This window comes from Ambystoma mexicanum, chromosome 2q, assembly GCF_040938575.1.
Source record: "Ambystoma mexicanum isolate Mex_15411 chromosome 2q, UKY_AmexF1_1, whole genome shotgun sequence".
In the NCBI taxonomy this organism is placed as follows: Eukaryota; Metazoa; Chordata; class Amphibia; order Caudata; family Ambystomatidae; genus Ambystoma; species Ambystoma mexicanum.
The window spans coordinates 452,186,991-452,200,776 of NC_090924.1; the positions used below are offsets into that span (position 1 = coordinate 452,186,991).

The window sequence follows — 13,786 nt, forward strand, 5'->3', positions numbered from 1 at the left end:
ACGCGGGCCGCAGACTCATTTTACACCATAACCTATTCCTTTAAAAAAAAAAAAAACTAGAATGATCTATAAAGGGCACGTAAAGTGCCAGTTCTGGTTTAGATAAAGCCACTGACTTAGGGATGTTTACTATAAAGCCCTGGGTAGTAAATAACTTAATTGGAGCTGGCAACATAATACTGGTGTAATACAAATGTCTTATACAGGGATGCCTTCATCCACTCCTTTCCTCCTTAATTGTTCATTGCACTATCTGAAATGTCATCAGGCTGATTATGATAGTTATTCTTCACATTCTTAATTGTTTCAAGGACATGTAGGAATGTAACTGTATTTCTCCCATGCTCCCGCCCCCCCTTGAAGCGCTTTGAAACACATTGTGCATAGGCGCTATACAAATAAACAATCAATCAATCAATCAATCAAAAATCAATCACTCCATTAACACTATGCATTTCCTTCACTGAAGTCCTGCTAAAAACCAGCAATGGCAAGTGTTTGCTTGTCTATACGTATTGGGCATTTGCCAGGCACTGCGATTAAACGTTCAGGTGCTTGCACCATTTTGCAGCTGCTACCATCAGTGGGTACCTAATACCGCTATGGCGGTGCTTGGTAAGGGCCTTTTCCATGCCTACATTAAAGCTCAAACAGTTGGCGTTGCCATCGCTGGTTTTAAAATAGGGATGCAACTGCATTTTTGGTACCCACCACCAGCTGAATAATGAGTTGTAGACAAGTTTTAATAGAGGCCACCATAAGCCATTTGGGTGACGCAGAAAAAAATAAAGCAGAGCCTCGAGATTCAAAACAGCACTAGTTCCACTATCCATGTAAATCCAGTGAATACCCTGGTGCCGAGGTATGATTGCAGCCCATACACTGCTGTAAAGGGGCACACTCATGTTCCATCATTGAGGTCTCAAGTGGAATAGGATAGGGAGGGTTGGCGAAACTCCATAAAGCATCTGCACTTAAAGCGCAGCTGAGAGTATTATAAAAGATCTCTCTAAAGGTCCATCGCTGGGAGGATTTAACTGCTTTTCTTTTTCTTAATTTTCTTCGGTTTTCTTTGCTTATTTTCTCTTGTTTTATACAATGATATATGTAATTTAATACGTACTGCTGTTTTCATTTTGTGAAAAGTCAAGTTCTTTTTTTTTTTTTTAAATGTATTTGTTGTGTTTTAGTGAAAGTCCCAAGGTGTCCCGTCGACCCCAGATTTTATGGGTCTCCTACACCCCAGTCCACCCTTCACCCACATAAGTTCCTTTGGAACTCCTGCACCCTACTTGTAACCCCCTGGGCACGTTCTCTTTGTATAGCACGCCACTGTTTCCCCAGCTAGGTTGCACTTTGTACATTCCATATAGGGACAATGAGGTACAGCAAACTCATTCATGCATTCTTCCAAAAGTGGTGTCAGAGTTTCTTCTAAAGCAGATTGTCATGCTTCCAACCGTTTCCAGAAATCCTCCTACCCCAGCAGAGCTTGCCTTTAACTCTCTGCAAGCCAGATGGGCGCTTTGGTACTACATAGACAACATTGCACCATTTTACAATGCAGATCAACACTATTGCTTTTGACAGTCGGCTAAAGGACATGCTTTGTAGGAGCAAAGATTGGCAACGTGAAATGTTCCATGTACAGGATGAAGCATTGTGTTTTGGCCAACAGGCCTCTACACCAGGACACTTGACGCACACTTCCAAAGAGAAAGCGCAGCCATAGCAGTCTTCCACAAGGCATACACAACCACAACATAGCTATGCAGCCATGTGGAAGACACTGTAGATCTTCACCAAGCACTACAGTTTGGTCATAGAAGAGCAGAAACAGCAGTGGGACAAGTGGTGTGGCAGCCTCTCTTGAAAGAAATAGTTCTGTTTAAATCATTCACCTGCCTCTCACACCTACCTGCTTCTTTTTTGGAATCCATAAAAGCATGCAAATCTATGAAAGGTCACACATTGGATAAGGACTAAGTAATGCATGCTATTGTTGCTCTTCAGCGTTGGTATATTTCATAGAATTACGTGACAAGCCGCTCAAGTATATCCACCACATTGGTCAGAGAGTAAAGAACCGGAAATGAGGTTGCAATGGTGCTCCAATTTGTTTTACGTTTCAGTTATACTAGTGTACCAATCATTACTAGCCTCAGGGGAAAGCACTCAAAGCTTGCAATTCTGTGAAAGTTTTAAACAGCATTAACACGTGAGTAACTTATCCCATCCCTTGCACCTGCAGGAGGACATCCACAGTGATTGCAGAAAATTGAGCAAGATGGTAGGCACAACAAATGGAGCATTAGTGAAGTGGAACATGTTTTCAACAAAATATAAAATGAACATTTTTGAACTCACAGTATTTCAACTTCAGCAATCAACAAAAATGAGGAGTGTGAACGGAGAGCAAACGTGGCAATGCAAAATAGAGCTTGAGGCCATTTATGAACAGGACATAATTGTATGGGATGCACTCCCAGGTTAATATTAAAGGTTCCATTAAACCATTTCACATATGCATTTAGGTCTTTGGTCAAAGTATAACATTTCTGTCTACATGCCCAGCCTCTCAATTCAAAATATACTTTCACTGTGGGGAGGAAGAACAGTATTGACCAAGACACATGTTCATGTCAAATAAATTCTCAAAACGGTGATCGGTTTATAGAGGCATATATCAAATTATAGACCCAGAGGACAAACGCAAACATAAGGGAAATCCATATAAAAGGACACTCCTCTTTGGCTAACTAATGTTTGAAAGGAGTCAGTAACAGGCTAAATGTCCACAAAGTTCCACTCCTTTACAGTCCAAGAAACTAGGTTGAAATCCAAGAAAATGTTGCAGGATCACAGCGGTAGTCATTTTCCAAAATGTAATTTCATGGTAACATTCTAGCTGGCCATTCAATTTCCAGTTACAGGCTTGTTTGCCATGCTCAACTTTTTGCTACCCGTTTGGATGCAGCTTCACAGGCCAGACATTTTCTAGAGATTTCATTAAAATATAATACTTGATGGGGAGAATCAAGAAAGGTCTATTCCTCACACTGTACGAGTGACTATGGGCAAGAACTCGTGCATGACAGACCTACTGATCACCAATTATACACTCAACATTACAAGTAGAGCATGGCCCCAGGCCCCTTCAGGTTTAGGCACCAAGGTCAAAGGTTTTTTGCTTACACTTCTTGTTCGGACATTTTGTTGTGGAGGGTAACACTGAAATAGAAATCAGTGGCACGTGAAAAGGCAGCCTTTCCTACAAAGGTGGGCTGTATTATTAGAGGGGTGAGACAGGATTCGGGGTCAGGGGCGGTGGAGGTGAAGGGAGAGAGCGAGTTCAGGGACTGGGCCATTGATTAGATCACAGTTTCTCAAACATTTCAACAACAAAAACATTTTCCATTTGATACCGAATGTAAACAATGTTGTGACTCCTCCACTTCAATGATTGACATTAAGAAGCTTATGACTTAGAGTTGGCCTGGCTGGGCCAACCCCGCTTAGGACTTGCCTATCTGTTTGAGGAACTGTGGAAAGAGGTTTAGGATATCAGAACTGGTATGAAATGGTATATTGAGGTTTGTGATAAAGCAGCTCTGTGGTGTCCTGTAACTCCACTCGAGGAAAACCCAACGGCATTGCCATTTATAAAAAAAATGGGGATACTTGCAGAAGTAAAAACTGACTGTAGCCTGTGTGAACACGTTGCTTCAACTGGGAAAACAACCGAATCTTAAAAAAACAGTATCCCTGTTCAACGATGTCCAGAACAGGTTCTTTGTCAGGTCAAAGGGGGCTCTTCATTATGAAGATCAAGAGGCTGCAGGGGATTCTGCTGCAGCTTCATCTCCTTCCTCAGAGTCCCACACTTCTGACTGCAAGTAATCAGCAAACAATGCTTTCGCTCTGTGTAGAATGCGGTTGAGGTTGTGCTTCCGCACCAAGCGGTCAAAGTGCATGGCAAGTTCATTGTAGTCCATGCCATTTTTCATGATGTGCTCCCGATGCTCCAGCAAGATCGCCAGGCACAGGAAGAGCATGAATGGATTTCCCTTGCCAAACTCTTGTGGGGGTGGCAGGCTTATGGAGGCCGGGGTTGGCAGTGATGGGAGAGGCGTGCTAAGGGATGGTAGTCCTGGAGAGGTTGCCTCTGGGGAGAGGGAAGAGGAGGGGGAACTTTCAGCTGATAATTTCACTCCCTCAGAAAGTGTTTGATTGTTTTCAGTGGCAGGGGAGAGATCCTGCGACATGGAGGATGTCTCCTGACTGGGGGAAGGCAGAGAGGAGGGATGCAGAGAAGGGGCAGAAAAAGATTTAGTCATGAGGTTCCGGGAAGCAGGACACACTGGCTGTATCAGAGGCTCATGTTCACTTCCAAAATCGTCATCCTCCTCAGTGGGCTGTTTGGTCCTCACCAGCATGCTGGCGTTTACTACAAATGGGGAGTCATTCTCCAGGAGGTCTTCATTCTTTGCACTGTAGTACTTGAATTCCCCAAAACTTGATTGCTTCATCAAGGAGCATGTACCATTCACCCTTGCAGGGCTCCCAGAGTCCTCAGCGTCCACCTCAATTGACCGGTCACCAGACCCCGGGTAAAACTCAACATTTGGCCTAAGCATGTGCCGCTGACGCATTGGTCGCCCACTGTCACTAGTTTCGGCTGGGGGCCCAACCAGCTCAACCTCCTTCTCTGGTGGGTCTGGAGGCAAAGAGCTCCACGTCACCTCCAGCATTCTTAGTGCATCCTCAAAGGCAAACTCCCGCTTCAACTCCAGCAGCAACCAGCGGTAGCAGAAAAATAGGTCATCAGCACCAATAGAAAGCAAGTAGCTGTAGAACTCTGGGTCAGAGTACTGGAGCAAGAGCTTCAGATGTGAGAATTTAATGGACATCATCTCCCCATCCATACGAAAGTTCCCTTCCAGGCGTTTCATAATTCCACAAAAGCAAATAAAGGCATGGGCCTCATTGTCCATTACAGCAAGGATGGGTGAAGCAATGTCACTCATGCCCTGACAGTAGGAGATCTGGGGGTGTGTGACAGCGTAGGTAGCAAGAAGGTCGTGCAGGGCAAGAAGGTGAGGGCTATCTTCAGAACCAGCATAATATGGGTGAGTCCGGTCAGTGCGCAGCACGTCTTTAAGAACATTGCCACGGATGAACTCCAGGTCCTCTTGACTTGCATTTTCCTTCCATTCTGCCTTAAGTTGTTCATACTCCCGGGTCTTGCACTTCATGTAGTCCATTCGCTCCTGCCCAGAGAGGCCATCTGGATACACATTCAGTAGGTACCGCCACACCACCTGTGAAGTTCATGAGATAAACAAAGTGAAATGCCATGCCTTCATGTCAAAGGAACATTTTCATTAATTGGTTTTCACATGCAGAACTAAAATTTTAAAAAGGCACAAAAATGTTTTTTGTATGTGCATTCAGACTCTGCTCATTAATCGATTGGCCCGCGAGGATCGCATTTCATTAAAACGTCCAATTACTCCAGAATTCTAATGGTACACCGTGTTTGAGGAAAGCGAGGCGACTCTTCCACCCAGGTGTCAGTCTTCAGATCAAGGACCATAGAGCTGTCGCATGGGAATAGGTTTCAACCATGGCGACAAATGCTTATCGGAACCTGGTGTACCAATGGTAAAGGGCGACTGACTGCACCAACCCAACCAGCTGAGAAAAACAGTCTACCAGCTTGATATCAAACTATAAGCAGGAAAGCGTTCTCATCTTTGGAAATTTAATTAATAACCCTTGTAAGTCAAAGTAGCAAGATTCCACACCTGTGAGAAGTTTACTGTATTGCAAACAATTATGTAAAAGTCATTTGTTTAGATATAATAAGGGTGCTCTGCTACATGATTGGTGTCCTTTGTAACTTCATATGGTTTCTAACCGCTCAATGCAATAAAAGCCTATTCCAACATCTAATCTTTGGCAGAACTAGAATAGGCATCATCGCAGAGCCTATAAAAATAACATCCCTGGGAGCCACCCTAACTACCTGTTGGAAGAAGAAAATGACAAAAGTCAGGCAGAAAATTATGCAATAAGCGATATAAAAAAAATAATTACATTTATTTTGTGTTTGCATAACCTCAGCTAAAATAAACATAATTAAGCAACATTTTATTTAAAGAACAGATAAGGTTTAAGTTACTTACCTGTAACTATTGTTCTCCAGCATGGGTCTGGCATGGCCGACATGGGGCAGACATGCCCATGAATATTCCCTGTCATCAGGCTTGGAATCCTCGTTAAAAGAAAAACCAGTTGAACTTTCACACTGTATTTCTACTCTAAACCAATCACTGGCCTCTGGGTCATTCTGCCCCCATCCAATGACAATCCTCTGCCTAGGCCCCTCCTCCAGCAGTCATCTTCAGATTTAGTAAGCACGTAAAGTGGAAGTATGACCAAGAAGAGCTGCAGAGGGACCGGAGGGTGGGTTTGCATGTGAATCCATGCTAGACCCATGTTGGAGAATTACCAGGTTACTCACCGTAGTGACCACCTTACTCCTAGTCCATAGTCCCCTTTCCTCCATACTTGTGGGACATCTCTCCGTCCTGTGGGACGGGACCGGAGCACTTTGTAAAAAGCATTAAAATTTTTCCAAAAATGTGTCCTTCCTCTCTTTCCTGCGCGGGGCCCGGCACGCGGCCGTAACCCCGCCCACCTTGGCTCCGCCCCGCGCATCGCCCCTCAGTCCTTTTCTTTGCCAGGTCAGAGACCCATTACCAACACAGAGGAACCTTATTAGAGGGGACGGCGGGTGGGCGTATGGAGGAAAGGGGACTATGGACTAGGAGTAAGGTGGTCACTACGGTGAGTAACCTGGTAATACTCCTACGTCCCGTCCCCTTTCCTCCATACTTGTGGGAGATTCCCAAGCACTCCTTACAGGAACTACGGGTGGATGGAAATACCCCTTACTGAAAAAGGTTCTTCAGCACAGCCTGACCAAACTGAGCATCAGCTCTAGAACTCATATCGAGGCAGTAATGCTTACAGAAAGCAGATGGAGAGGCCCAAGTAGCTGCCCTAGCGATGGACTCCCAGGGAACATACTTCTGAAAAGCAACTGCAGCTGCCTTGCCCCGCACCAGGTGTGCATGAATACCTTTAGGAGGTTTCAGCTTTGGACAGTGAAAAACTCCATGATGCAGGCGGCAATCCACCTAGAAATAGTTGCCTTAGATACCTGCTTGCCTTGAGGGTTGCCGAAAGTCACAAAAAGTTGAGAAGAACTTCTAAGCTCGGAAGTCCAATCCAGGTAGAACTTAAGAGCTCTTCGGACATCAAGACAGTGTAGAACCCTCTCCGCCTCAGAGGCGGGGTTCGGAGAAGAGACCGGTAGGGAGATCGATTGATTCAAATGAAATTCGGTCACTATCTTCGGCAGAAAAGCCGGATTACTTCGAAGGACTACCTTGTCCTTGTGAAAGACCAAGAAAGGATGCTCCACCGACAATGCCTGGAGCTCACTCACTCTCCTTGCCGATGTGACGGCGAACAAAAAGGACACTTTCCAAGACAAGTTTGAGGTCCACAGTAGCCATTGGCACAAAGGGTTTATGGCACAGCGCAGTCAGGACAACATTCAGGTCCCATGGAGGGTGTGTATTACGAACTGGAGAGTAAAGGCGTGTTAAACCAGCGAAATGCCTCTTTACCACTGGGTTAGTCAGAGAATACGAACACTGATCCGTAGAAAGATAAGCGGAGACCGCTGAAAGGCAAGTCCTGCATGACAGAAAATGAACCCCTGACTCTGCTAGGGAGGACACGAAGGACAACACTGTCAACCGTGGCCCCCCTTGGATCCAATTTCTTCTCTAGACGCCAATGACAGAACCTGAGCCATTTACTCTTGTACTGAGATCTGGTCGAGGGTTCCCTGTCTGCCTGGATAATACACATGTTATCCGTAGACATGTTAAAAAGCTCTAAGACTTGAACTCAGGTACCATGCCGCCAAGCGATTGTGGGGAGGGGTGCCACATCTGCTGTTCCCCATGATGAAGAAGATCTGGGGTTACTGGTAACCTGATCAGCAGAAACACCAACAGGCGTTGAAGTTCTGAGAACCAAAAACTGGCTGGCCACCACGGGGCCATGAGCAGAAGGGAACAGTTCACAGAGTTCTTCAGATTCCCAATTGCTCGAACTAGAGGCAGAGGCGGGAATGCGTAAGCTCTCATGTTGTGCCATGGAATCTCGAGAGCATCCCCCAGAGAGGAGGCTCTCAGCCCCCCTCTGGAGGCATACCGAGGAAGCTTCTTGTTTACCACCGTAGCAAAGAGGTCCACCTCCGGTCTGCCCCAACTCAAGAAAATCCATGAGAGGATCTCCGCCTTCAATTCCCAATCGTAGCTGACCACTGTCCGCCGGCTGAGGGCATCCGCTGTGACATTCAGCTGGCCCGGGATGTGCACCGCAAGCAGCCAGACGCCATGAAGCATGGCCCACTCCTATATCTGGATGGACAGATCAACCAAAGGTGCCCACCCCGTAGGCAACAAAAAATTGTGCAGAAGGGATCTCCGAGCATTCCGGTCATAAACTGACCGATAAGGATGCGCACAAGGCCGAGAAACCAGCCCTACACCTGAGACCGATGGCGCAGCTGTCGGGGTAGCGTTCAAATGGCCGCCACAGTCGTGGCGGGAACGGGCGCCATTTTGTCATCACCTGAGGGGAACTGCGGCATGTGAGGAAGTGAGGCAGGGGTCCCCGTCGATGGATCAGGGGTTTTAACTTTAGCCTTAACATAAGGAACCTCGGCAGAGCCGGTACTATGAGGCCTGGAATGTTTCTGCGACATACCAACCACCAAATTAGCCTTCTCAGGAAGGACCTCGGCGCTGCCGGTAAAGAAGAATTTCCCTTCTTTGCCCCCTCAACAGATCTGGTGTCGCCGCAAGAGCAGGAACGGTGAGAAAGAACCTTCACCGATAAGGCCTTGCCAGACGCTCAGAAATGTTGGTAACTTTAGCCTCTGTACGAGGAACCTCGGACCCAGGTCCGGTAACAGCCTTACTCGCGCGGGCCTCGAACATCCATTCGGTAGCACCAAGCCAGTCGTCCAAATACGGATACTCATGGATACCCTAGAGACGAAGTTAGGCCGCAATCACCGGCGTTATCTTCGTGAAGACACACAGCGCTGACCTGAGGCCAAAAGGAAGCACTCGAACGGGAAGTGCTCCTCTCCCAAAGAGAACCGGAGGTACCTCCTGTGTGGAGCCCAAATCAGGATATGCATATACGCATCCTGAAGGTCCACCACGCTGAGCCAATCGCCCGCCTGCAACGAGGAGCGAATCTGGCCGGGCGTGATCATCTTGAATTTCTCTTGGGGTAAGGAAAGATTGAACTGGGAAAGGTCTTGGATGGTGCGCAGGCCAGCCTGGTTGGGTTTGGGCACCGTAAACAGCCGGGAGTAGAAGCCCTCCCCTCGCTCCCCAAGGGGAACGGGTTCCACAGCTCTGAGGAGCAGAAGTTTCTGAACCTCGGCCTTGAGGGAGGGTGAGCCCGACAGCTGAAAAGGAGGGTTGAGGGGTGGGGTAGGGGGTAAAGGTAAGCAGAAGCCCACCCGAGCGACTGACAAGACCCATCTGTCTTCTGTGATGGTCTGCCACGCCTCCCAATGAGACGCAATGCGTCCTCCCACCCGGGTCTCGTGCGAGCACGGAAAAACCTAATTTTGCAGGTTTATCGGTGGCGGTGCCACCTGAACCTGATGAGGAGGCTGAGGAGCAGGAGAAATACCGCGTACGCTGTTGTCTACGGCAGTTATTCCCTGCAGGAGTATCCACTCTGCGCGATTTGCGGTCGAGGAAGCCCCTGAAACCAGAAGAAGGTCGACTCTGCGATAACGGTCTCTGAGGTTTGAAAGGAGCTTTAACCAGAACAGACAATGATTTAGCCGTCTGAGTGCTATCCTTGGTTTTGGTGAGCTCTACATCAGTAGAAGAATGAAAAAGCTCCTTACCATCGAATGGAAGGTCCAATACTTTGTCTTGCACTTCCTTCGAAAACTTAGTGGCATGCAACCACGCTTGCCTCGAGGTATCAACCCCAAGCATCATGCCCCGAGCCGAGGTGTCTACGTGATGAGCCGCAGCTTCCAGGAGATCCTGGGCCAAGACCCTGGCATCAGAAAGGCCACCTCTGAAATCGTCCAACTTCTCGACCGGAATGTGCTCCTCAAACTCCGACAGACCTTTCCACATCCGCATGTTAGCTCCCGCCAAAATCAATTCGGCATTGGCCTGCCTGAGCTGCAAGGCCGAATTGGCAAAGATTTCCCTCCCTAGGGAGTCCAGGAGCTTGTCCTCCTTTCCCAAGACCTGAGTAGCCGTCGCGGAAGAGGATGCTGCAGGTCTGGACTGCAACGTGGCCGCAGCCAGCAGAGGCGTCTTGTCCGCCTCCCTCCTCCTGTGGAGGAGGGAGGCGGACAATACGACAAGGCCACTTCCTCCGAAGAGTGCAGCCTGTACCTCGCGTCAATCTTTTTATTGACAAAAAGTCCCGAGTGTGGCTTCTCCCAGACTCTTCGTACCTCGGCCAAAACATCCTTCTGCAGGAAAAGGCCGGTACGCTGCAAAGGAGACAGGGTGAACACCCCAGAAAGCACGCCCTCCTGTGGAGCAGGTGCCTTGGGAACCGGGACATCTAATAAATTCATCATGTCCAGTACCCGGTCATGAAAAGCTCTAAGAGCGGGGAAGGTCCTCGTTGTCCTGCTCGCCTTGAGGGTCATCTGACAGGTCAGGATCCTGCTGAACCGTGTCAGGCACTGCCTCGTCCACTGGGGACAACGGTGGCAAAGGCGGAAGAATAGGGGCAGGCACCACGGGCAAAGGAGGCGCCGGCGGAACCACCAGAGGAACGGGTGGAGCCGGGGGCGCTGGTGGACAAATTTCCTTAAAAAGCCCTTTGAAATACTTCCTCATGGGGTCGGTGCGCATGAGCGCTTGAAATTTACTGAAAAAAGCGTCCTCAGGAGATTGCTTCGGAACCTGAGGAGGCCTCTCATGAGGTGGACAAATCCAGGGACGTAATGGAGAAGGGTGCCACGCCGGGCCCTCCGCCGACGTATCCACATAAATCAAAGGGGACGCGCCCCTGCAGGCAACGAAACATTGTGCGGAAGAGGCATCCGGGCGTTCCAATCATAAACGGGCCGGTAAGGATACGCACAAGTGACCTTAGGTTCACCCAAAGGACCGAACCCTACACCAGAGGCCGATGGCGTAGTTGTAGGGGTAGCACCTAAAATGGCCGCCGTGGTCGTGGCGGGAACAGCCGCCATTTTGTCTTCATCTGAGGGGAACTGCGGCACGTGAGGAGGTGAGGCAGGGGTCCCCGATGGATCAGGGGTCTTAATTTTAGCCTTAACATAAGGAACCTCGGCAGAACCAGTACTATGAGGCCTGGAATGTTTCTGCGACATACCAACCGCCAACTGAGCCTTCGAAGGAAGGGCCTCGGCACTGCCGGTAAAAGAAGAACCTTGCTTCTTTGCCCCCTCAACAGATCTGGTATCACCACAAGAGCGGGAACGGTGAGAAACCGCTTTCACCGACAGGGCCCTGCCCGGCCCCTCAGAACTGTTGGTAGCCTTAGCCTCTGTACGAGGGACCTCGGGCCTAGGCCCGGTAATAGCCTTATCGGCACGGGCCTCGAACATCTGTTCGGTAAACACAAGCCCAGCCAGGGCCTCGGGGTGCACCCCGGTCTTGTTTTTGAGGGAAGCCGAAAGAGGCCTCAGAGCAAGCTCCGGTACCCTGTGACTCAGCAGAACTGGGTCTACACACAGCCCCCACAGGAGGGGCCTCGGAAGTTACTCCGGTGTACACAGGCCCCTTACGGAGACCCTCGGAGAAAACTCCGGTAGAATTATTAGGCCCGACAGGCACCTCAGGGCGAACCCCCGTGACAGAGCGATCAACGCCCCTCCCGGCTCGAGAGGAACCCGGGAAGGTATCCCCCGGCCGGGGTGCTCTGAAAAGTAAAGAACTTACCGGGCGTTTCTTCTTCTCGTCGATGAACGCCTGAAAATGAGATGGAGGAGTGCGTCGGAACACCTCCTCTCACCGTTCCAACCGACGTTGAAGAGCCCGGACCGAAAGGGAGTCACAGTAAAAACAGGAGTCCCAACGGTGTTCCGGACCCAAACAATCTAAACAAAGAGGATGGGGATCCGCCCTCGCGAAGCGACGATGACACGAAGAGCAGTCTGGAAAGTCTAATTTAAAAGACATAGACAGACTAGAAGACGAACGCTAGCGAGAGCCAGAGAGGAAAACAGGGAAGAAAATCTTCCGAGGATGCAAGTGCGTCCGGCCCCGATCGAGCAGAGAAAAGGACTGAGGGGGCGATGCGTGGGGCGGAGCCAAGGTGGGCGGGGTTACGGCCGCGTGCCGGGCCCTGCGAACTAAAGAGACGAAGGACACAATTTTGGAAAAATTTGGATGCTTTTTACAAAGTGCTCCGGTCCTGTCCTACAGGACGGAGAGATGTCAAGTATGGAGGAAAGGGGACGGGACGTAGGAGTAGAACAAGTTACTTTCTTACCTGGTAACGTTCTTTCGATGGGATGGTCCGACGACGTATTCCATATCTATGACATGTAATCAGCACAGCTGTGGTGATTACATGTCATAGATATGGAATAAGTCGGAGGACCCAATCCCCTCGAAGAACAAGTTACTCTCTTACCTGCTAACGTTCTTTCAATGGGATGGTCCGACGACGTATTCCATATCTAAGAGAGTAATCACCACAGCTGTGTTGCTTCGGAAAATCTTCGGCGTCTGCGTCCTGCGTCAATGACGTCGATACGCCGCACTCGAGGACCTCTTCCGACGGCCGACGTCACTGGATGTTATAAGTAGGACGCACAACGCCCGTAGCCTCAGTTGTAGTTTTTTCCCCAGAACGTGTGCCACCAGTCTACTGCCAGTCTGACACACAAAGCCTTGCGGAAACGTAAGCTGCAATCGCATAAGAAATTCTGTAGCGGGGAAGGTAGGGAGAGAGCGATATGGAATACGTCATCGGACCATCCCATCGAAAGAACGTTACCAGGTAAGAGAGTAACTTGTTCTTCGAGGGCATTGGGTCCTCCGACGTATTCCATATCTATGACAGGCTCCCAAAGCAGTACCAATGCAAGGAGGTGGGAAAAGAATTTAGAAAACAGAAATTTAGCATGCCCAATCAAATTGCGGAGTAAAGGACCGCCTTGCCAAAGGCCAGATCCTGCCCCCACATGGAATCGAGGGAATAGTGACGTACAAAAGTATGTACCGAAGCCCAGGTGGCTGCATCACAGATGTTGCGAATAGGAACACCCCTCAGCAGGGCAGTAGAGGCAGCCATACCCCTGGTAGAATGGGCCCGTAAGCCGACCGGTGGGTCCTTACCTGCCAAGCGGTAACACTCCGAGATAGCCAAAATAATCCAGCGAGACAAAGTCTGTTTCGTCACAGCCTGTCCCAAACGCTTTCCAGCATAACCAATAAAGAGCTGATCGTCCACTCTGACCCGGGACATGCGTGAAATATAAAAGCTTAACGCTCTCCTAGGATCAAGCCTATGGAGCCTCTCCTCTTCCTTACCAGGATGTGGAGGAGGATAAAATGCCGGAAGAACAACCTTCTGGCCTAAATGAAATTCCGACACCACCTTCGGAAGAAAAGAAGGACGAACTCGAAGGACAACCCCGTCCTTATGAAACACAGTGAAGGGT

At 49.0% G+C, this 13,786-nt stretch overlaps 1 protein-coding gene across 1 annotated transcript in view; it reads right to left on the minus strand.

The window, feature by feature from the left end:
* Positions 1-1,997: 1,997 nt before the first annotated feature.
* Positions 1,998-13,786, minus strand: part of TBC1D25 (TBC1 domain family member 25) — a 450,273-nt gene continuing 438,484 nt past the window's right edge. Inside the window, exon 6 of the mRNA XM_069647546.1 lies at positions 1,998-5,321. Within this exon, the coding sequence (XP_069503647.1) occupies positions 3,828-5,321 (1,494 nt within the window). The 3' untranslated portion in view covers positions 1,998-3,827. The remainder of the gene's footprint in view (positions 5,322-13,786) is intronic.